The sequence below is a fragment of the Excalfactoria chinensis genome, chromosome 2 (genome assembly GCF_039878825.1).
Source record: "Excalfactoria chinensis isolate bCotChi1 chromosome 2, bCotChi1.hap2, whole genome shotgun sequence".
In the NCBI taxonomy this organism is placed as follows: Eukaryota; Metazoa; Chordata; class Aves; order Galliformes; family Phasianidae; genus Excalfactoria; species Excalfactoria chinensis.
The window spans coordinates 88,692,567-88,718,223 of record NC_092826.1 but is presented as its reverse complement, the minus strand read 5'-3'; the positions used below and the strand labels follow the sequence as shown (position 1 = coordinate 88,718,223).

Below are 25,657 nucleotides of genomic sequence, written 5' to 3'. Positions count from 1 at the left end.
ACCAAAGAAACACACCTAGATAAATATAGCAGCAGAGATATTGTAAGAAAATACCTTTAACAAGTTCCTGAGCTAGCAAATATTCTCATATGTTTTATATTAGGTTCACTGTACTAGCACTAACCACAGCACAGCTGGAAATATGATGGTTGTTGAACACTGAATTTTCCCAATATATCACTGTTATAGAAACACCTGTGCTAAATAATTCCGAGCTCAACCACTGGCAATTCAACTGCAATAAACCCTGCTGCTGTCTGACTTGTTATAACCCAGGGAAGGATTACAGTTCTGGTGGCACACAGGGCTGAAGGGAGGAGGCTTTATGGTTCCTGATCTCAGGCTGGTTTTTGTTGTAGCTCTTCACAGCACATCCCTGTTACATGGATCACCAGACACTTTTTGTCACTACACTTTTGATATTTTGATACCAGTGCCACGGAGTCAAATTAATGATTGCGAACATTAAAAATCAGTACATTCACTTTTCTTATCTCACTACTCTGAAATACAGCTGCCACAAGCAATAGTCCACACCTGGTCAGTTCTACTCTGCACTAGGCAATGGACCAGTGTGCAACAGGGGATATTCCAGACCTATTAGTCTCTGAACTCTTGAAGGTAGTGACAGTAACCAAAAAGTAAGTTCTGTAAATTCAGAGGCAAAACAGACACTGGCATTAATTGCAGGCACCGGCCACAGTAAGTCACAATAGATTGGTCTCTGACAGTACTTTGGTAGTAAGGGGGAAAAGAAGAGGGATATATTCCATTTGACATCTGTTTACCTTGTTCTCTTGTATTGCTCTGAACTGTTAATCTTGAACTCAGTTATTTCACATAACTTGAAATAAGTGTCTGTAAATGAACTGATAGTGCCTGCACCTAGGCTTAGAGCAGTCTGAACAAACTCAGTCAAGCTGTCTCCATTACCTTTTTTTTTTTTTGTGTGTGTGTTTTTTCAAAATAGGTTTCTTTTGCTAGAATAAGTACTGCACTGAAAAACAACAACAATGAAAGTATTAATTCTGAAATGACAAACGGGTTTGTATCTGGCTTTTCATTGCTTTGAAGTTTTTGTAGATATGTAACACTGAAGAGTGAAGGTAGGGATCATACCAACTTGGGACAGCAACCACTCACTACACTTCAGAAGAGAGTAAACGTCTTTATGAGGTACTAGTTACCAAAAGAAGGCTCTGCCTTTTTTTTCCTGTAGAAACCATTACTAAATGATACTTCCAATCACTGGAATCAAACATTCATAGCTGAGTATGTCAGCAGAAATGTAAGATCCTAGCATTTTCCCTTCTCAGCAGACTTTAGCTACAGTATTTCACATGAATAATGACTGCTTAACTTGCAGGCAACAGAAATGCCACTGCTCCCTGCCTCGCTCCCTTTGTGGAGACTGAGAACCTTAGCTGGGGTGAATAGTTGGAACAGCTGTGGATACAGCCCTTACAAGTCCACCTGAGCTATCACAGCACCTTCCTTTAGGTGGTACTAGGTGGATTCCTTCTAAGTAGTCGCGAACAATTATAGCCATTATTGGATTAGCATTACCACTTTCCTACTGACTCATGTTTGATTGACTGCATATCTTTACAGATCTGAGCTAGAAGTGTTTTCATTCTCAAACACATCCCTTTGGAAGTACAGTACACTAAGTGCCATAAAGCACATCCATTTGCACTGTCACTCACCTGCTGAAGCGGGTACTCCATTCAGGGAGATGTGATGTGATACAAAGAGCACCATTTATTTTCTCAGAATTAATTTAACAGAGAACAGTAGTAGCCTGACTAACTTATAGCTCAAAGACTTCAAATTAGTCATCATCTTAAATGACTTGGTAAGATCCTGTCAGCTCAAAGAGCCGCTGCTAGTCACATGGCAGGCCTGGCCTGGCACTTAACTGAAGAGCCCCACAACTGTTCAGAATCTGCGAGCACTTTTAGAAGAAACTCAACTGTGTCTTAAATTCAGTAGAGCCATAACAAATGACCATAAGCTTTCTGTCTTAAAGCTATGCTGTGGTGCAGAGATAACACCCAGTTTTGCAGACTCTCAGCTGACTAGAATGAAGAATTGTGACTGAACGGGCCTGAGATTTGCCAATAATAAATTTCAGCAATGATGTCAGAATTCTTGAAACTGTAAACAGAAAGACAATGCACAGTTTCTACACAAACTCATACTCAAAAGAATGTCATTCATTTCAGAGACCCTACTGAAGAATCAGGCCCTTGCTATAAACAGGAAAAATGTGTGTAAACTTGGCTGCTATGGTTAATTTTGAAATGCTTCTTACTTCATAATGCATAAGGTCAGATGACAGATGATTTTAAATTTTCCTCAATTTTGAATATTAAAATAAGACAGAGCTCAAAGTTCTAAATTAGTCTCATAAGCGACTTAATCTGCGCTAATTGGTTTTAAATGGTTCAATAATGCCTTCTTAGGCTCCGAACTTGTGTCATTATGTCATCTAATTTAATATGAAGTTCTAAGAACCGCATGTTGGCAGCAGACCGGGCTATAAATCAAAGCTACCTCCAATTCTTACTCAGAGAGACCAGGGTTATGACATCATACCGGGGCACCGAGCTGAAGACAATGGCCCTCTGTTTGGGTCTGAATGTGAGAGAAATATTTCATCCAGTACTACAAGCCCGTGTTTAAATGAAAGGCTTTTCTAGCAGGTAAAATGTTAATATATCAAGCCTTGAAGAAAAATAATAAATCATGGACATTCAGTAAAGGGAGTCAGAAATCGCTTGAATATAAATTACATATATTTTTGACAATTCTAACAAGCCCGTTTGCCTTTACACTTTGGCAGTCCAGATGGGTTTTTAAATTTTTTGGGGAGTGCTATTAAAATATGTGAACTGAGAAAATATAAGCATATAAATTAAATAGATGTTTGTCCTAATTAACATTAAACTAATGAATTCCCATTTCTATGTAGTATTATCAATGCAGGCATTTATGGCACTATAGCCCAGTTGTTTTGCCTGCAGTCTGCTTGAACCTATCAAACAGAATAGTCACTTCTCATGCTGCAGACTGTGATTATCTCTGAAGGTAAGGATTTTAGTGAGCATACGAAAATCAGAACACTACTTTTATCATGTCCACACATGCATTTCTTCAAATTCTGGAATAAATATCTCATAATTGCTAAGTATCTGGGACAAGACTTCCAAAGAGCACCAAGGAATTAGACAGTGCAAACCTCCACTACCGAGCTGAGATCTGAACTGCCATTTCTTCCTCTACAAACTTCCTTTGTAAGTCAGTTTTGATGGAGGCAGTACATCCTCTTGACCAAGAAGCAGATGTTTCCTCAGAAGACACTGCTTCAGTTAACCCAAATTCTACTGCTCCACTGCTACTGGCTGACTGAAGGCAAGCACATCTCCATGTGCATCGTAAATGCTCTGGATTTGTGCAAGACAAAATCCTGGCAGTTGCAGCAACATTGGCCTGTGTGGAGAGAGGACCTAGCTTCATGTTCTGACTCTGGAGAGGGCTGGTGCTGGAGAGAGGCAATGGGCTGGCAACCTCAGAAACTATAATCTTATTGTTCAGTAACATCAGAGCACCAGTAAGCCAGCAAAGCCTGCCAATCTGTTTGCAGTCCTGGCAATCTCAGTGACAGAGGACGGGGCATTCAGGCCCAGGCATCTTCTAGGACAGCCTCTATGAGTGTCTTTGCAGGTACTTCCTGTGAACTGGATGTATTTCCCTAGGCACCAATTCAACCAAAATGATTTTTAAAGGTCAAGCTAGTATCAGACCTTTGATTTTTAGTTAGTAAAGCCACAGCACAGTGTGTCAGAAACAAAGGGACCTGTAGGCAGGACGTGCACATTTGCAGGTTTTATCTACATAAGTATCTGAATTCACTCACCCTTCCCTGATCGTTTGTTAACAAAGCATCCCACAGACCTTCACTGAATTATCACACATCCATCACACAATGGTGGCCTCATTCCCTGCATGTGGTTGCAGGGACAGAGCTATAGAAGGTCTCATGGGTGATCTCCTGGGTATTCTATCTCTGTGCTACTGTGGGAGCATGTTTTGTGTCTCCAGAAGAGCATTGGCCAAGGCACACTAGTGGTATTCCTGCTTGAAATACATGAGTTGGTTGGCCTGTCTCTGCCTAGACAAAATGGAGTTTTCAATGAGGCCAAATTAAAGATTTTGAAAACTTTACCATCAAAAAGCACAAATATACATAATTATACCCAACACAGGGAAGTATATAAAATTATCTTCAGGGAATGTTGTGAAAAATAAGAGAAGGAAATCTTTTCTTAGCATGTGTTGTTCATTTAATCTTCTTCTGCATTACCTGACAGAAAGATGCACTTTTTCAGTGAGCAAGTGGCACAAGGGGAAACACTGAGCTCGCACACAGCACAGATCAACCTCCCAATGCCCACTCAACCACCCGCTGCTACCCTGACCTACACCAAAAAACATCTGGACCCATGTGGATTGCCAGGGTGTAGCGGATCAGCACCAGTGCTGTGCATCCAGCCAGTCCTGCCACATGCAAGTACTAGCCCCACTGTTGGAGGGCAAGCTGGCTCAGCAGTGGAGAGAGCAGGCAGGTTGGTGAGAGAAGCCAGGAGGCTGTGGGAGCACAGAGGGGTGAGGTGTGGGGTGATGCTGCTCTGGAGTGCTGCTCCCATTGTGTTCCTTGCCACTCAGTGCTGCTCTCAGACTCACTGGTCAGCTGCAGGGAGGAAGCCAGCATGGCTCTGCAGTCTGACAAGCTTTTCTGCTGCTCACTGGGAAAACTACGTCTAACAGATCTGCCTGTCCTCTTTGGTTTTACATGTATATATTTTTATGTGAACAAATGCATATGTACAGTTTTGTACAGTAATAACATCCAGGTAGATGCAAGCCTTGTGCATCCAAGTCTGCCTGTAACCGTGGACAGTGCCATTATCTGATTAGAAAGTGCTTTCCTGGTAACTCAATTACTAAATGCTTTTCAACAGCTGTTAAACTGTTAGGCTGTTCAATGCATATTTATGAAACAGAAGATATTACATGGTTGCTTGGTGTACACACTGTAAACCAAAGTGGGAGGGGAGAAAGGTAGGTGTAGGGCAATTGATTCATATATTAGCACAAAAGACAAGAAATGTGTTAGATTTCTTTAAAGAGAAGAGGGAAATATTCTTAGAAGGCAATATTCCTTTTCTATTTTTTTTTTTAATTAATCTCTGAAATGATGAAAAGGAGGTATCAAGTAAAAATATCTTTTCTTCCTTTAAAGAAAATGTGAGACCTGTGAAAGAAGTTACAACTTTACTTGCTACTTCTTTTTTAAAGGCAGCATACTGCTGTTCTTGAATCTCTGTGGTCTCCTTGCCTGTATGAAACTGCTGCAGTTGAGATACTATGGCTTAAGCTGTTGGGATGCTGCTTGAAAGTCAGGATTTTAATCCAGATGCCTGACTGAATTGGATTTCTCTTTTAGATACAAGATGAGATTTCTCAAGATTTCTTAAGATTGTAACTCTTTATGGCAAATATTCCTCTCTGATGCAGGGTGAAGATTATTCAGATTAACGAGTGAAAACTAACACCAGAGCTTCTATGTACAGCATTTCTGCTGATAGGAGTTCCAGCTCTCCCATGTTGTGCCCACATGGGCTGCCCTACCATTGTTCCTCCCGCATGACACCTGGCCTCATGGAACACCTTAAGCTAGAGCTTCTACAGTACACATCTTGACTGCACTGGCAGGAGATTCATATGTCATTTCTGTCAGGCATGTTAAAATTCACTGGAGTGAAATCTTTTCAGGTTGACAACATGGCATGACGATACACCACAAGTGCTGCTTCTGCTCTCCTGACAAGGAGATGAGGCAGGGAGGACAGGGGCTGTGGGTAGAGTTCCCCAAAGGCAGCAGTGGGGCACAGCCAGACATTTCAACAGCTCTTGTCCCACAGCATCTGTGTGGGAGGCACTGTGGGGACACACCGGCAGCAGGGCATCCTGACTGCCCAAATTCTGGTTAAGTGGCTCACAAAATTCACTCAGTATACTATGAATGTTTCTGTGCTTCCAGGCCTCCCCTCAGCTGTTGCAGCACTTGGAGACCCAGCTGGCAGTGGCAGCACTGTGCACAGTGAGGGGCTTAAAGGATCTCTGTCCTGCTCAGCTTTCCTCCCAAAGACCATCTGCGCTGCCTGGCCAGAGGACTGACTCTTGCCCCATGCGCTGCATTCTTGCCCTCATTGAGAGTGGTTTGGGCCTGGCTGACCTCAGCCACCTTGGCTGTGACATACTCTTTGTTTTCAAGGGGTAATGCAGTCCCTCTCACTGCTGGTAAAACACATCCTTCCCATGTATGTCACCTACAGCAACAGTGTGGACCATATCCCCTTTAGGATCAATCACTGAGCTAGATTAATTATGATGATCAGCCACTTGAGGAGAATAAAAATAGCCATCTCTGGTAATCCAGCCCATGTAATTCTAAACCTAATTCTCCCTTACACCAGTTTTACCTTTTGGCTTTTAAGCTAATTGGAAGATCCTAAAGCCCGATGCTTGATAACGTGTACATGTAAAATCAATGGGAAGTATGGGAGAGATCCCTTAAAATACTCCTGCAGAGGGATTTGGCAATCAAAACCACGAATCAGAACTATGCGAAATATCTGAAAAGGGGGGCGAGGGGGGGGGTCCTGCTTGAGGACAACCTTGTGTCCTGGAACTTAACTATTCTGAGTGATTGTTTCAGCTGTGACAAAGTCTGGTGGTCAGACATACTCAATGGCACCTATATAGTGCGTGTCCACTCCTGCCTTTATCAGGGGCATCACAGCAGCTAATGCTCCTTCTTGGTCTTCCACAGAGAGGCAAAGTTAATCTCTAATCAAGGATCAAGATGACTGCATCTGCAGGTCAGATGCACACAGCTGGGTTCTGCCTGATGGTCAAGACAGAAAATTACCCACACAAAACATGGGCACCTCCAGCAGAGACTAAGCAACTGGGAGGAGAAGTATTTGACAGTGTAATGCTGGAGCGAATGAAGGGAATGCAAATGTCTCTTCTCCACTGCCACCATGGACCTTGCTCTGCTGCTGGAATGGAGTAGCAAGGCTGATGGGCCTGCTGATGATGAATGTAGCTATCCTCTTAAATGGAAACAGGACTCTGACAAAATCTTGCCTGCTTTTTGTTACTCTGTTAAATGTCAAAAGTAGCAATCAGTCACCTAGCAGCCAAAATGAAATAAACTTAACAGCACATACTATAAAAATGAGCAACCATGATTCATATTTTCACCTTAAAAAAAAATAAATAATAATCCCTTGTGGCCAACCCCCCTTCCCTTCCTGCTCTGCGCAGGCTTTGCAGTGATCCAGCTGTTCCCTGGGCTCAACAAAAAGACTTGCAGCAGATCCAGGGCTTCAGGCCTGTCTCTGCTGCACTCGCTTGTCCAGTGCAGATCCAAACCAGGTCTGCATGTGATGTGCACCTCCTCTTTCATGTCTCCTTTTATACTCCTCACTTTCATGCTTCAACCAGTCTGGCTAGAAGGTGCTAGGAAGGGTCTGCGCCTGTGCTGCTTAGGGTCCTCAGGGGTGGGCATCCATTCCTCCCCACTCGAGTTCACCTGGCCACGTGGGTGTCCCATGACTTTGTCAGCAGCATTGCTCCATTCCTTCTCACCCCTCCCCTCATGCTTTCTCCTGCCTCACTGCCTTACTGCAGCACGGAAGCATTCCTCCTTGCAGTGGCTGTCCATCTCCAGTCTGTGACCCTTTCACAATCCAGCCCCACTTCCCCTTCCTTCCCCAACCACCCCCTTCTTATGGCATTTTTGCAGCCATGGCTAGGTAAATAATTTTGCCAGCTTTGACATGATAATTGAGCAAATACTCAGAGTTGAGAGGTGTCAGAAAATGATCACTAAAAAGTGTGCTCAATGTCACATTAGAGCAGCAATGCTTTGCATCCTCATTTTATTGTTTTCTGCTAATGTGACCAAGGTGGTGTTGTCACTTAGAAAGTGAGCTGTGGGCGGAAGAAGTGAGGTTAAACAGAGGCACATCTGCTAAATGTAATCACTAGAAAACTGCTGAATATACTCATCTATAGCACACTTGAGATAATTTTAGAGCTGAGGCAGGAAGTTAGTAAGATGCTGACAAAAATGTGCAGTGGGCACCGCTCACCATTTTCAGAAGCACACAAAGAACTTTCTTTACTTTCCCACTGCTGAGCAGCAAACAATAACAAGGCACATCCAGTCACCACAGGCAGACTCTTGGCACAGTCCAGCACACATGCATCCAGAGAACCTCTGCTCCTACCAAGCCCCTTGTCTAAGCAGCCAGACTTTCATACGTAAGATTCCACCCCAGCTTATGGAGCTGCCGGCACAAAAGTAAAGAGGTTTCAGAAAAGCTAGTTGTCAAAGTGAAGGCTATGCTCTTGTAAATCTGGCCCTACGGATGGCAAAACACATGTAAAAACTACAAGCAAAGCAACACAATTGTAATAAATACTAGAAGTAGTGGATTGATTTTTTTTTTTTTTTTTTAATAATGATTTTAAAATTAAGAAGCCTGACAGAAACAGAAACTGGAAATGCTTTATCATCTACACTTTGCAAAAGCCAATTATTCATTCCAGTGAACAAGACACATCAACTTTCTTTTTTCCCATGTATTAAATATTTCCTGGACAAACTACTCTGTATTTGCTTTGTCAAATATCATCACTATCTATCTGAATAAAGTACAAAGGAAACTGTTCTATGTTCACTCCTCACTGTAGTATCTGTATAGTATTTGTCAGATAACAGAATCACAAAGACCATTAGCATCTATCTGCAAAAAGTAAGGTTTTGAACAAGTTTCCTCTGTTTTGATGTACCTACTTAAAAAATACCTGAAAACAAACAAACAAACAAAAAACAAAAACCACACACCAAAAAAAAAAAAAAAACCAACAACAAAAAAACCACCAACCCAACAACAGAGATTCAGCTCTTATCATTCAGTGAATTATTTAAAATCTTCTGCAGTCTTGCATCTGTGCTGGAGAACTCCTTCAGCTTTCTTAGCAGATGAAAGCACAGGATTTTGAACCACAGCGTGCATATCAGATTGTGTGCTTCTTCATCTTCTGGTTATTCTTCAAATGCTACCACTTAAATCTAGTGATTTCAGAAGACTATTCCTCCTGTTTGAGAGGCATATATATGCCAATGGCACGATAAATTCACATAAGAAAAATGATACACAGTAATAAACATATGGGGAAAAAAACAGCATTTTACTAGAAGTTCAATAATGGCATTCTGAAATGTTCTGCTGTGCATAATAGAGTCAACAGAGCACAACTGCACAGAGCTACAGCACTGGAGGGATTCTAAGGCAAGATATCCAAGTATTTGTACATTGTGCTTTGTAGAGGTTTTGCAGTGCCTGTACTGAGCTTTGCTCCTCGTATTCTAATGGGATGAGGCAGTGCAAGACAAATTAGTACTTACCATATGAACTGTGGGGATTCACCTGTGCCACAGTGGTAAGGCAACAACTTTTATTTCTGTACTAGGCATGCCTGGGGAGTGGTATGGAGAACCATAAAGCTTAAAAGCTCCAGGACAAAACTGATATGCAATTGCTCGGTGATGCATCATAGTGAAGTGCTACTAAAAAAAAATCCTACTGCAGCCATTTATGCACAATACAGGCACATACAGGATTGGGGATAGTACAAATTCAGCAGAACTGAACCGGTAATGAAAAATTTCAATTAAAAGTGGATTACAAGTACTCAGGTTCACAGTCTGTCCCCAACCAAAGACTTAATCTGGCCCCCTTCCCCAGACCTAGTCTCTTACTTTTGAAGCCTCTACTTTGTTTTGTTTTGCTTTTGAAACTTTTCATTTATCGAACAGTAAGATTTCCATTTATGTTTTTATTTCTTTTCTCTGAGACAGGAACACGTTTTTACCAAGTAAGCTCCTGATCTACAAAACATTTGAGTGTAGTCCTGCCATGTCTCCGCAGCACAGGAGAAGCCTTATGGCAGTGAAACTGTAACAATCTATTGGAGAGGAGAGGGCAGTTTGTGCTGCCTGCATGTCACAGAGCTGTACTCCATGGAGACACTCCAGGATCATCCACTGGGGGTGGGATGAGTGACGTCACATGTCCCTGGATCCACTGGCTGTTTTCTCCTAGGGAATGAGGAGAAACAGGAGCTACAGGAAAGCAAAAGTATTGCTCTGCAGTCTGGGTGGCAGCCACACAGTGAGTCCCTAGTTCTCCATGTGTGTTCGTCCCACTGGCTGCAACTGCCTGCACATGCACAAACCCACCCCAGGAGCACGGCCATGGGGTTTGCACAATATCTGGGCTATATGCGTCCATACACAGTATTTTGCTTTGGCACAGTCCAGTTGGGCTGTAAAATATATCTAATGTGTATCATGCGGTTTTGACAAAATCCCCAATGCAGAACAAGCTGAAGAATTATGGCAATTAAATGCTAGCATTTTGACTAAAGCACTGAATGAGAAGCTTACAGGATAACATCTATGTGTTTAAGATCACATTTCATACTTGATGATCCACTTTGACATTTGCTTGTCAAAAAACTACATCATCTATATTTGTGGAATTTATAACAAGAGACAGAGTGTTACCTGGACAAAAATACTGCTTATCTCTATTCATTTTTTGTACCTAGATCACACGGTGCTTGTTGACTCAAACAAAACTCTTTTCCTTAATGAGCAGAACTTAGTTTCTTTTATAATGCTTTGAAACTTTAAAATAATTTAGTAACTGAAATCAAATAAAGAAAATATCCTAAAAATCATTGCTAAAAACACAGCAACTTAAGAGACTGATTTAGTCATTGTGACTAATTCCTGAATATGCAGTCAAGCTGATCCTATCTATCTTTAAAAGGCACAATGGAAACAATTACTATCAAAACAGGGCAAAACCTTTCACTTATAATACAGCTAAGTAAGTTTATAAATAAATGAATATTCTGATGATTACATTCACTCTTACCACTGTTATGCGAGAGTTTGCAAAGAACATAAGATATTTTTCAACTACTTATGCACATGTACGCATCTATGTAAAGAGAATGTCAGTGTCAGTGGGGAACCAAACAGAAACAGGAAAAGTTAAATCTGCTACTCAATACTAGCTTCCAATTCCCCCTGCTGTGGCTTTATATTTGTTCCTTAACATTTCCCTACACTGAAATGAAAAGATTTCACAGGAATTCAAATCAGAACAGCTGGCTAAATATGACTCCCCACGTTTTCAACAATTACCATAACTAAAGATGTCTGCAGAATAAAGCCTAGACTGGGTCTCTGTTGCCTGTCACCAGGTAGCTATTCCCAACACGTCAAATGAAATATCAAATGTTTCAACCACATATTGGTGATACCATAAACCAACTCTAACAGACAATATTACTCCCATGGTTTAGAATAAAACATTTTTAAAAGTCCTATGTAAATGCTGGAGAGGAAACATGCTGCTTAATAAACAGCAGCTTTCCTGGTATAGTAGAATCATACATTTGTTTGAGTTGGAAGGGACTTTTTAGGGCCATCTGGTCCAGTTCCTCTGCAGTGAAGATGGACAGCCACTATTAGATCAGGTTGCTCAGAGCCTATTCCAGCTTGACCTTGAATGTCTCCAGGGATAGGACATTCACCACCTCTGTGAGCAACCTGTTCCAGAGCTTCACCACCCTAGTTGTAAAAAAACTTATTTGTTACATCCAGTCTAAATCTCCTCTCTTTTAGTTTGAAACCATTTCCCCTTCTCCTGTCATAACAGGCCCTGCTAAAGAGTTTGTCTTCTTCTTTCTCATAGCCCCCTTTATACTGAAAGGCTGCTATCAGTTCTCCCCAGAGCCTTCTCTTCTCCAGGCATAACAGCCCCAGTTCTCTCAGCCTGTCCTCAAAGGGCAGATGTTCCATCCCTTGGCTCACTTTTGGGCCCTCCTCTGGATGCACTCCAACAGGTCCATGTCTCTCCTGTACCGAGGACTCCACATCTGGATGCAGTATTCCAGGTGAGGTCTCACCAGCACAGAGTAGAGATGCAGGATCACCTCCCTTGACCTGCTGGTCACGCATCTGTTGATGCAGCCCAGGATACGATTGGATGTCTGGGCTGTGAGGGCACATGGCTGGTTCATGTCCAGCTTGCCATCCCCCAGTACTCACAAATCCTTTTCAATAGGGCTGTGCTCATCTCTTTTGTCCCCAATCTATATTGGTAGTGGGGGTTGCCTCAACCCAGGAACCAGATGTTGCATTCGCATTTGTCGAACCTCATGAGGTTCTCCTTAGCCCACTGCTCAAGCCTGTCTGGGTCTCACTGCATGGCATCCTGTCCCTTGGGCATGTCAGGCTGATGGCTGGATTTGATGACATTGTAGGTCTTTTCCAACTGAGATACTTTTATGTATTTGAAGTAGTCATATTGGTAACTTGGGTAGCATCACAATACCTTTTGGCCTTTACAACAGATTTTAGTTGTTAAAAAGTATTGTGCAAGAGAATAACAACTCTTTTCAACTTTAGAAATGAGAAGTCTTTAAATATACACAGATGTACCCACTGGGGATGCAATTTGCATAAGCAAGCTGATTCGGTGAAGCATAACTACTCAGCACGTATGCAATAAGGAGTAAGTTGCCCGTGTCAGGTTTCTTGTATTCTTATTTTAAAATCCTGATAAAAGTCTGGAGTGCATGAGAACTAACCAGGTGAAACTCCAAATATGCATTTTATGGGATTTCATCTGCAATACGTTGGCAGGTCTCTTCAAGCCACGTCTCATGACTTAAGGATTTTTGTGTGGGAATTTACCTGAGAGAGACTATTTTCATTGTGAAGTCTACAAAAAGCAAAAACCGAATCATTTTTCTGATTCCCTTGACTTCCAGAACAACAAAAACAAAACCATCATCCTTTCCCCCCCAAAAAATTGCTCTCAGAAAATGACCAGTTTCAAATAATCTGTTTGCTCTACTACAAGCCTACTTAGCTAGCACAAATATTTTATTGTCACTTTGTTGTTACCGATATAATCTTCCAGAAATAAACTGGAATACTTGTTTCTAAACATTTCCTTATGCACGAAGCATTTGTGCAGAACACTCTGATCTCCATACACACTACACTTTTCACTGCTGCCCAAGAGTAGGACCACTGTGTAGCACTACTTCTACCCTGAGAGAGACAGCCGTGTAAAGGATGACTTGATGAGGAATCCTTACTCCACCTCCAGCTGAGCCAAACACACTGTAATGGTGTGATGAAAATTCAGATTTAGTATTCAAATCCAGTGTACCATCTGGGGCCAAAAGTCAGACTGAGGGGTGTCAGCATCCCAGCACATACCTCAGCAGGTTCACAATTTGTGGGTACACATGTCAGTTTGTGCAGGAATTCGTTACCTCCAAAAAGCAGAAAACTCCTTGTTTCAACATGTCTCTGCCACCGATACAAAATTAAAGTAATTGGCAGAGTTCTCTTGTGCAGGCAGTAGAGAGAAAAGCAACCCTTGTGGTTTCTTTCTCACTCTTAATGTCAAGTATGGTGGCAAGTTACTCAGGGTACTAAAGAATTATCAGTGTCATGTATCTTATTATATCTTATGTTTACTAATAGACAATAAGGAACATATTTTATTACCATTAGCAGGAAGATAGGTGAAAAGCTGGTACTGGCTTCTCTTTCTCTTTCCATTGCAGACATAGAAGTTGACCTGAACAGGGCTGGTAATTCTCTGATTGCGGAAAGGTGGTATCTCAACCACCAATGAATTCTGCAAAAACAAATAAATAAGAAAGTCAGGGCATGACTAAGGCAGACAAAATGTACAATAGCATTTATATGTTAACTCTGAGAAGACCGGTCTCCCAAGGAGAACTGCACTCTCCCCAAGGAACTGGTAGGTTTCATTTGGAGGGATTGCCTCCTGCTGCCCACAGTGTTCTTTGTGCAGACAAGCGCTACAGCTCCTTCCAGCTCTGAGCTATCCAGCATAAGCATCCAGCGCTGGTGGGCAGGACAAGCACCCTTGATTTATATGTGAGTGTGAGACGCTGTGACGGGCTTGGCTTTAGGCTGGACTTTGCACAGCTAAGTGGAAGGGGGCACATTTAACAGGATGCTAGTTTTCAGAAGTCCTGGGGCTTTCCTCTGCCTCCCTGTGCAGGGCCATCAACTTTATGAAGGACATTGGAGAAGATGAGATACAGGCTGACCAGGTTCCTGTTAGGATGCCTTTACCATACATACATGGTAAGCACACTGGAGGCTGCCTGGGACATCTGCATACACAGACATCAGTGGCACACTGAGGAGGGCTGAGAAGAGCCTCATAGGTGAGGTCAAGCAGTTCAAAGTAAGTAGAGCAAAGCATGACCCAAAAAAAAGGATTTCATAATTGCAAAATGAAATATTAGCATGGCTCAGGTCTTTACAGGTTCATTAGCCATCAGCTTTTTCCTTTACACAAGAATTTGGGCCCAAAATCAAGCTATAGTCTCTAATGTGGTAGTAGAAAGCACAACTACTCAGCTGGCATAGCAGGCTGTCCCCAGGTATATCCTGACCTAATATAACTTCCTTTGAAAGGAAAATTAGGACAGGGATACAATTATTCAAGTATTCACATTTTTCAAAATGAAATGTATTTGGTGTTTGTTTATTTATTTTTTTTTTTTTAACTAACACCTCAGGAAGTTTTGAGCATGATAATTTTTGTGGATGGAAGATCTTTCAAGAATATCTAGTTGTACAAGAAGGAGCTCTGAAGATCATGCAGATGATCTTCCACTGTCATAAAACAAGTGCTCCAGCATGGGGCTGAGGAGAGACTTGTCTGCTAGAGCATCAGCTTCCACAAATGCACAGCATAATCTGCTGTGATCATCAAAACCTCTCTGGCACTTTGATGCAATAAAAGGGAATGGTAATCTTAACATTTGGCCTGCTTTCAGATGAGGTCTTTCAAATTGTGTGCCTGTCTGTCTCCAGTAGGTTCACAGCTAACAAGCTATAGCATATTGCTACAGAAGAAGTAAAATAGTTGCCATATTTCCCACTTATAGTCATGGCTGAATGAGCCACAGTTCTCCAGTCCTGGGTTTGCTCTCCTGTGAGAGGACTCAGATTTCGTCTGCTGAAGGTACAGGAAAGCCAGGGAAAATGATCAGAAATTGTTTTGGGAGCAGAGAGAAGAACCAACCCAGCAAGACAGAAGATGAGCAGACAGGGCTGGCCCATCCTGGGCAATGAAAAAATATTTTCCAAATGGTCTCTTCTACTTTTGGGACAGCTTCCAATAAAGGCTTTTTACCCCATGCTCCCATTAAAGAAAGATTTCCAGAAGGGGAGGCCCAAGTACTTGTTCTGTTTCAGTGAGGAGACACACTGCCAAAGCCTTGGAAATCCCTCTTTAGTAACAGTGCTAGAGAAGGCAATATATGTTTTTCATCTTGATGTTAAAATATTTAAGGCAGACTTACTGGCTTGCACATTTCTTTGTCAGTTTTGGCTTCCATTTCCCACACATGGTGACCATCTAAAAGACAAAAGAAAAAGATATCTAGTTCTGTCTTTTTTTTTTCCTCCCAAGCCTAAAAAAGAAGGACTTTCAAAAGATCTCTTTGATGGAAGGAGCACTGCATATATATGAAAAACAGCTCTCAGAACACATATCTCAAGCCTTCCCCAACCAGGAAGCCATTTGGATGACCTGCTACTGAAGCCTGTTTAGCATTCTCTAAGGAGTGTACCATCATCACAGTTCAGCATACTGTGATGTGACGTGGTGTGTTCTGTCACTAATTTGAACAGCATACAAAACTTTTCTTTTTTAGTTTCCCAAACATTTTGACAAAAATACTGTTACCTGTAAGTTCTTTTGATCACAGTCTACAGAGTCAGTTGCATTCAACATTAATATTAAGCAAAACAAAACAAAAATATAGCAGTAAGAAAGCTCCTCAGCCATCCAGTACTTCATTTTAATGTAATCCTAGTCTGGCTTGACATATTTTTACTGCTTGGAACGAACAGCAAGACAATGCACTGGGAAATGTAGCTTCTATGAATTGTGACTCCACTGTTTAGCTCAGCTAAAGAGGTTCAACCTATAGTTTGCGATAGCTGCTTTGAGTGGTGTGTTGGGTCCTCTTAATTCAATGTATTCACATTTTCAAGCAAAAATGAATTTAAGCCACAATGATCAGTTTATACTGAGTACCTGCCTATTGGAATAAATTGGTTTCATCTGGTCTCCTTTTCTATGCTTGACACAGAAGTAATTGGTCAATAGCAGGCCTTCTTCTTCCTTGTGGCTTCAAGATGCAATGGAGAAATTTGACAAAAAAACCCAAACAAACAAAACATAAGGTTTCCACTCTGCAGGCCTAGAAAAACACAAACATGTACGAAAGGCCACAAGCAGACTGTTGTCTAAGTTCAGCAGCATGGACACATGCAGCTTAATGAGTCCCACCACTGTCAGATGTCAGTGGACTCAACAGGAAAATCAGATTTTAAGTTATCTCTTTTGTGTATTTATTGCAGCATCAGGACACACTAATACAAATATTAACTATTTTGAACTTCATCACACAGATGTGGGCCTGCCTTAGAAAAGCAGCTCTCAACAAGGTGAAAGAGTGAATTCACTTTCTCTTCTCTCTTCACTTTCATGGCCAGGATAGAGGTGATGTATTTAGAACTGTCTGATTTATTACAAATGTCTGTAAATAGTATTTTTGTGTACAGCTGTCCTACTGTGAAAGGAATGTTGCTGAGGAACTAGCACTGGCGATTGTTTTCACATCCAAAACCAATTCTTTTTAACGTATGGAAAGAAATGCAATGTGAAAACTGCAACACAAATAGCACAGTGGATTTGGCAGGTCTTTCTGTAGGAAACAATTAGCAGAACTGCCCTTCGTTTCTTCCTACATTTTAAACCGTGACAGTGGAAAAGGAATCCCTTTAATTGGCATTGCCACGTTTGGGCTGGGAAAAAAAGCCTCAGCCAAACCATGCTCAAATCTCCTTAGCAATGGCTTTAGGAGTGCCAGCACCAAAGCAGAGTTCTCTGGAAGACGGGTGATCACAATTTATCCAACAGATGCTTCCCCCAAGCTGTCAGTAAAAAAACTTGACCAATATTCTGCAAGCCATGACATACCTGTTGGCTGGAAGTGGGCTCCTCTACTTCCCTCTCCCTCCCTACAGAGTGCCTGCAGCCCCTCACTTCCTTCCCATCCAGTTAATCAATCAATTGGAAAGGTGACACAAGACTGACACTTATCACACATTCTGCAAAGGCTAGGAGGCTTTGCATGGGTTTTTGTGTTGGCTTGTTTTTTTTTTTTTTTTTTTTTTTCCCCCTTTCTTAAATCTAAAGGTGTACCTTCGTAAATGTATTACATTACTTCAGTCTTCTTGCAGTGTTTAATTTCTGCTTTGAGAGACGAATGATCTGATTCAGGTTTCTGGTTTTTATTTCCTGCCAATACTTCAGTAAAATTCAAAATGACTCCAACTATCGCTAATCTTTCAATTACTTCATGCAGCAGTGCCTTTATGTGCTTTTGAAATTTTTATGATGACAAAGAGAGTTTGTTCAGAAATATTTTAAATGCTGTAAGCTAAACTATTAGGAAAATAAAAATCCAGAGCCGTGGATTGCCTCTGGAAGCTAGTTAAGAACAATACAGTTTTTGCTCCAATTAATTCTCTTGAGACTGTGCAGATCATTGCTGCTTGACAACTGCAGGGAAGGTGAAGAGAGAGAAGGAGTAGGGAATAGACAACTCATTAACAGCTAGTGACATTTCATTTAACAAAAACACACGGAGGAAAAATTGTTATGAAGCAGAGACTCCAAAAAAAAAAAAGACAATTCCTCATATTACGTCTGGTAAACCAAGAGGGAAATCTCAACGCCCACGGACTGGGATCAGCTCCAGGAGGGAAACCTTAGACCACTACGTCAACCTCTTACAGTAAACATGTTTTGCAGGTTTATATAGTTCAGCTGAATTTTTTTAAAAAGAGAAATTAATAGTGGCTCTGGAACGGTTTGTGGGAGCTCAAAGCACCGAGAAAATCTGCCTCCACCAGAGAAAACTGCATTGCCCCCATTGCCACATGTGCTGAGGACCCTCAGAGGCAGGCGGGATACCATCTCCCGTCAGTGTGCTTGAGGAGTGAGGACTGCTCAACCACAAAAGTTTCCATTGTATGCCTGCCACATCTGCAGCAGCCTGGTTCAGAGCCCAAGGCAACTCCCTCCTGGCTGCCGGCCAACCAAAGTACACCAGAGCAATTTATACCTTTCCAAAATGCAAATAATTCAAATTACAGACATAACACAAAGCTGAAGCAGACACATTTCAGGCATTCCCGTTAAAGTTTACTCTCTGGAATTACTGTACCCAAATGGGCAGTCAGTCGTTATATGGAGAAGGGGGATAGAAAGAGGTAGGAGAGGAAGGAGAGGAGAAGGCAAGTAGGGAAAGAGAGGAAGGAGAAAAAGGCTTTTCCAAAGGTCTTATTTCATTCTCTCTCACTTTGCTGTTTACTTATACCAAGTAATAAGTGTCTTCTCCCAACCAAATGTCTGGCTTTGTTTTGGTGTTTTCAGATTTATTTGCAATGTTTTCAGCAGAAAGACGTCTCTTTATAAAGCTAAAAAGTCAAGGTATTGTTTTGGGTTTGGTTTTTTGCTTGTTTGTTTAGGTTCCTTTTTTTGTTTGATTTACAGAAGGAAAAAAAAACAAACAAAGCAGCTGCACATAGAATCAGAGGGAAAAAGCCCATCTGAGTAACCAGCAGAGAGACCCTCTCCCATGATGCCAAAAGCAGCTGATTTGACAAACCAAGACTTCAACAGTGATTCATGCCATGGGCCTGAAGGAGCTCTGAATCCCACCTCTTCTGAAAAGGCAGCACAAGGATGCCAGCACATGAAGCCCCATCTTGCAAGAGCTCTCTGACTGTGCCCACCTGACCCAGGCTTGGCACAGAGCTGTGCTTCATTCACAGGTGGCCAACAGCACTGTTGGCAGCTGAAGACACTGAGTTTTGTCAGAAAGCCTCATGTTTAAAGACTCATCACTGCACTGTGCTGGTATTTATAGCAGTCTCTGCTTTGGTTGTACTTCACCATGATTCATTTTTGTCAGCACTCAGAGCACCTGGGATTATGAATGATGAAATGCTGTGAACCTACCATGTTACTTGGGGTGGATTTTCAGCTCTGCAAAATACAAACATCCAATTTTTAAAATGGAGCAGCTCAACGATGAATGGGTCTTTGTAGTCTGCTCTTATCAAGTGCTCACTCCAGTGTTAAAGGAAACTGCGCAAAACTCCAGAAGTAAAAATACTCTAATTCATTAGGGAATTCCCTGCAGTATGAGTCACTGAACGGCTTCCCCACCACACCCAGCTAAAAGATTTCCACATAAAAAAATGCACTGTAGGAGCTTGTTTTAACACAGAAGCAGCATGAAAAAAGTAGTGTAAACTCACACATAAAACCTAGCAGACCACAGCATATGGACGAGGGCTGCTCTGAAAGTTATGCCTTCTATTTTATTATGTTGACCCACAACATCAGAGGCAGAACTTGGTGGTGTGGTAGGAGAGTCTGAACCTTCCTGTCGATATTCTGTTATACCTTGTTGCTGTGTGGCAGATGGCAGCAAAGGGGCAGTCTGACAAAATGCCGACTGACATGGAAATGCGCATGAATCACAGAATCACAGAATTATAGGGGTTGGAAGGGACCTCTAGAGATCATCGAGTCCAACCCCCCTGCCAAAGCAGGCTCCCTACACCACGTCGCACAGGTAGGCGTCCAGGCGAGTCTTGAATATCTCCAGAGAAGGAGACTCCACCACCTCCCTGGGCAGCCTGTTCCAGTGCTCCGTCACCCTCACCGTAAAGAAGTTCTTAAGCCAAGATGTGTGACTGAATTCCTCCCTGTGGAAAAAAATGGTAGCCACTGACATTCATCAATGCTTGTTGAACGTTTATGGGGATCAAACAGTGGCTGTGAGCACAGTGGAGTGGAGGGTGGATTGTTTCAGCAGATCTGATAGCACTCTGAAAGACAACCCATGTTCTGGATGGCCATGCACAGCTGTCACACCATGAAAAGAAGTGTCTCGATCAGCTCATCTGCATGAATAATGAAATCACAGAATGGCCTGGGTTGAAAAGGACCTCAAAGATCATCTAGTTTCAACCCCTCTGCCATAAGTAGGGTCACCAATCACTAGAGCAGGCTGCCCAGAACCACCAACCAGGGAACTGTGGGCGGAAACGAGTATCAACTTAAGTGTGTTGCAAACAATGGTGTCTGTGCTGGAATACTGCAAAGTTTGCAAATGCTCACAAAGGCAGAGAAAGAACAGCATATGTGAGTTTGTCAGGAACTATTGAGACAATATGACGCTGAAGGTGACAGTTTTCTGGATCACATCATTACTGGTGATGAGATGTGGTGTGTCTTCATTATGAAATGGAGTCAAAACATCAGTCCATGGAGTGGTGACGATTTGAATTCCCCATGGAAGAAAAAGTCCAAGCCATCAGCAGGTGAAGTGATGTGCACTGTCTTTTGAAAAGGAGCTCTGACAATGACTAAGCTGAAGGCTCAAGTTTCCAGAACTAATCCAGAGAAGAAGACAACCTTTCTCATGCAACATAACAGCAGGCTCCATATCAGTTTGAAGAGCACACTGCAGTCTTGGCTGGACTGTCCAACCACACCCACCATATAGTCCAGATTTGGCATCTTTTGACTACCATCTGCTTTGACTCCCATCTAACTTCCATCAGATGGACTGTGTGGGCATTTTCCAAGCAATGACACCATCACAGCACCTGTGAAACAGTGGATCACCTCAACTGGTACAGATTTTTACAAGTGTGGCACGAAGGCTCTTGTTCAATGCTGGCAAAAATGCATAGCTAGTGGTGATGATGAAGCTGAAAAACATTGTCTGGTAGGTGAAAATCTGCTCTATCAAATAGTGTAACTGTGCTCTTCGTTGTAGTTTCCATGGAAATAAATAGGAGGTATTACTTTCAGAGCAAGCTACAATACTCAGGTTCAAAACAAAACAGCCACAGGGTCAAACAGCTGTAAAGACTTTCCAAAGAAATCTTGTACTGTCTTCTACTTCTCCTCACTGCCCATCAGGAAGGCTGGGCTTCCAAGGATTTCCAAAACTAATTTACCTTATTTTCTCCAGGGAACTGTGAGAATAGTGACAAAGGTTTGCAAACTCACAACAATCAAGTCGCCAGTATAACTTTCATTACAGGCTGAGAGATGACAGAAAGGGAAAATGATATACAGAACCAAAACAAAACTCCAAGACTTGAAACCTGGGAGTATGTAACACATGTATTTGGCAACTACTTATATCTCAGACCAATGAAATGGGCATAAAGGGAGAGTTCTGATGTATTTAAGCTATCTTACTTTATTACAGTGGGTTAAAACAGCCTATACCCTTTAGCAGCACAGTGTTCATCTGAGATACAAGAGTAGACATCATCTGGGATTTCACTGCCTATACACAGTGTACATTTTATATTCCTTCACCCTAAAGCTCAACCAAATTTGATTGTGCTGGCTGGACTGTAAATCTGTATTTACATTCATATATTGCAAGTAAGACAGTGAAAATAACTCTATACCCCCACAGGAATCCACTCCTTGATTAATGTGCTGTGAGACTACCCTAAACAATAGTGCCTATATTACATACCAGATTACTTTAACATGTTCAGAACAGGTAGGACACAGATGCAATGGAAAATGTTTATACAGTGCAGTTTTGAGGTGCTCTGTAAAGTCTACCTTTGTATTCAGCTGCGTTAGCACATATTCAGCTCCTTTAGCACTGAAGGATTTGTCAAGTTTTAATTTGCTTGCCAACCCCTTTTTCCCTCAGATGTACTCTCCTGGCTCTGAGACTACTGATCCGTGAATACGTCCAGAAGGAAAGGATGGGCCTCCAGTGAGAAAAGAAGACAAAAACTAAGGTAAAGTCCTGTCACTCAGTCATTCAGCTTTGTGAGAAGATGCAATCAATTTCCATGCATGAGGCAGGTTAGGCCAGGTCTGTGCTTGGGCTGAGAATTACAGGCAAAGGCAGCCACTCTGATTTTCATGTCTTTTATTTCCCTTTCCCTTGCCAGGAAGATCCCAGCTACTTTTCTCAACTCTCCTCTCAGCCTAATGTCTCACTGCAGACATTGATTCCATTTTTTGGTTCCCCATCCCTGGCATGCGCTAGACTCTGTACAGCAAGGCTTCTGCAGAACTTCCCTAATTGTATTTTCACATTAAAGCAACTGTATATCTTTGTGCCCCCTTACAAGCATTTGCAGCATTTGGATATGATGATCAGGGAGCAGGAGCACTTCCCCTATGAAGACAGGCTGGGGGAGCTGGGCTTGTTCAGCCTGGAGAAAAGAAGGCTGCTGGGTGACCTAATTGCAGCCTTTCAGTACCGAAAGGGAGCCCATAAACAGGAGGGGAGTAAACTCTTTAAAAGGGTGGATAACAGCAGGACAAGGGGAAATGGTTTTAAGTTGAAGGAGAGAAGGATTTAGGTTGGATGTTAGGGGGAAGTTCTTTACTATGAGAGTGGTGAGGTGCTGGAACAGGCTGCCCAGAGAGGTTGTGGATGCACTGTCCCTGGAGGTGTTCAAGGCCATGTTGGATGGAGCCCTGGGCAGCCTGGTCTAGTATTAAATGGGGAGATTGATGGCCCTGCCTGTGAAAAGGGGGTTGGAGATTCATGATCGTTATGGTCCCTTCCAATCCAGACCATCCTGTGATTCTGCGTGATTTTGCGTAGCTATGTTTTTGCAGTCCTGAACTTACATATAAATATTATGTATACTTAAGCAAGTCTGTCATGCATATGATGTTTTACGTACCTTTTCTCTCTTTTTTACAGTACAATTTAATTGCAATTTACATTACAAGTGTATTGCAGTAATCTTGCAATAAAAATGCAGTACAAACTGTATCTTACAGTGCATTGGTATCTGTGCCAGATGTGAACTTCCTATCTGGTTCCCATCTGTCCCCTCAGAAGCTGAGGGCCTCACTTTGCCTAAATGGCACGCTTTTTGCTATTTTTGCCACAGTGTGTCTAACAGTCTTAATTTTCTGTGTTCAAGCATTTTGAAAACAAAGAGTAATTTTAGTCCAGGTAACGAAAAAGAGGCACTGTGCTGAAAACAGACTGATTAAGGCTCATATTGAGCCAAAACCATCTGAAATGACCTGCCAGATACTATTTTCAGCAGAATGGAGACTGGTTACACAATTTGTGCTCTCTGGCACCTCCCTCTATTTAAACTGATCTTGGTCTGAGGTTTTTATTTAAAAATTCTCACTAATTCCCGGTTTAATACACTCAAAATACCAGTAAAACTGAAGCTTTACATGCCTACAGAATATCTCCAGAGCAAGCACAGAGAACCAAGCCCACCCACCTATCGTCAGTCCTGCATTCTATCTGTGGTTACAGCTCTCTTATCTCCTTGTCTTCACAATTCTACTTTCCTCTGGGAACCTCTAGTAGACAGAACCTGCATCTCTGCAGCTAAAACTCAACAGGATAATCCTGGCCAATTTTCTTCAGTGTTATCTTTTGTCTTGTATTTTCTCGAAGACTTCTGAAGTAAAAAACCTCAAAGCCAGTTTCAAACAAATCCTTAATTTTCTCTCCAAAAACAATTATTTTTTTTCTATCTCTTCTGTGTTTGGTGCCAATAACACCACTTGTACTGTAACTCTCAATCCTGTAACACTGGAAGCTACCTTCCACTACTACATTCTTCTCTTCTTGTAGATAAAAGTTTGATCCAAATGTTTTCAATTCTTCCCTCTTGTTTGTTTTTAAGACACAAGTTCTACATTTTATCTATGTGACCACAACTTCTCATTTTCCGGAGACACCCCATTATGGCAACTTATCATGACTTTGTTAGCGGAGTTCAAACAGTACACTTCTGAATGGCACTTTGATTTTTCTATCTCACTGTCTCCTTTATGTCCCTTATCTGGTTTCTCTTGTTCAAAAAGACTAGACTCAATCATAGAGGTGTAATAACTGTGGAGAATTTATGTTGCTGTAATGTGATGAAGGGACAAGGCGTAGAGTGTCCAGTTTTGTTGTTGTGATGATATGTGTGAATCTATGATTCTATACATAATAATTCCTGATTATCTGCCTTGATATCAGCTTTCTCCCAACAAGGCACACTTCAGAAAGTTCCTAGCACTATTCCTCTCTAAATATTATTGTACTTCCTTCCACACTGCTCTTGAAGGTGTAATCTTACTCCTTCAGCAGATCTAGAAGGGACAGGCTATTCTTCCTTCACTTCTCTTCCTTCTTCTTCCTGTGATGCCCATGTCATACATGAACCAACTCTTAATGACCAGCTGGGAAAGTAGAAGGAGAGAATGAATTGTGCTTTAGCAGAAGATGCAGACAATCCCTACACAAACTGAATGTTTATCTGGCAGTGTTGGCAGTGGGGCACTACAGGGTTGACCTCTATGGGAAAAGGCCATTGGTTTGCCAGATGTGGAAACAGCCAATTCAAGCTTGGCTCTGCAGGGCCCACTGTTGGCCAAAGCTGAGCCAAATAGTGATGCTGATGGTATCTCTGCGATAACATTCTTAAGAAAGGGTAAAAAAACACTGTGCATCAGTTGTGCTTGTCCTATTGCAGCCCATGGAGAATGATGGCAGAGCAGATGCTCACAACACAGGCTATGGATTTGACCTGAAGGAAGCTGCAAGCCCCAAGGAGAGTTCATGCAGACGCAGGCTCCTGGCAAGAGCTTCAGCCTGTGAAAGAAGGTGTCCAGACTGGAACAGTCTTTTCTTGAAGGACTATACCCTGTAGAAAGGAACCATCGTGAAGAATTGCAGTCCATGACAAATGCTGGACCAGTTCATGCCAAGGACTGTCTTCTGTGAGAGGGACCCTGTGCTGGAGGAAAGGGAAGAGTAAGGAGGAAGGAGCAGAAGAGATGAAGTATTATGTCTTGACAGCAACTCTCATTCCACATCCCTCTGAGCTGCTTAGGTGGGAAAGAGAAAGAAGAGCCAGTAGAGTAGTTGAGTATGGAAAGAAAGGGCAAGGTGGGGGAAGGTGCGTTTTAAGTTGTTTCTCAGTACTCTAATTTTAATTAGCAGTAAATTAAAACAACTTAATTCTCCCCACATCCATTTGGCCAGTGACAGAGACTGGTGAGTGATTTCCCTGTCTTTATCTTGACCCAAGATGTTTGTCATCTTGTTTTCTCCCAGTCCTGCTGAGGAGGAGGAGTGAGGGAGCAAGCACAGTGGGAGCCAGGCAGCCAGCCAAGGTGAACACCCCAGCCACACCCCTTTCCTCTCCTATCTTTGGGCACTGATTGCTTTATTAGACTATGGAATTTATGGGTAACGGCTGTGAGTTCCTGTATATTTGGAGGGCACTGCTGGAACAGTAATAACTAGCTGAAATCTTGTG

General features: G+C 42.1%; 1 protein-coding gene across 5 annotated transcripts in view; it reads right to left on the bottom strand.

The window, feature by feature from the left end:
* Positions 1–25,657, bottom strand: part of NFATC1 (nuclear factor of activated T cells 1) — a 115,548-nt gene that overhangs the window by 33,907 nt on the left and 55,984 nt on the right. For 4 of the 5 annotated variants that reach the window (XM_072328315.1, XM_072328317.1, XM_072328318.1 and 1 more), the window contains exons 7-8: positions 15,586–15,641; positions 13,745–13,877 (exon numbers count right to left, since the gene is read on the bottom strand). In XM_072328315.1, the coding sequence (XP_072184416.1) occupies positions 13,745–13,877; positions 15,586–15,641 (189 nt within the window). Of the gene's footprint in view, positions 1–10,120; positions 10,244–13,744; positions 13,878–15,585; positions 15,642–25,657 lie in introns of those variants that run through there. The other variant, XM_072328319.1, reaches the window with a different exon arrangement.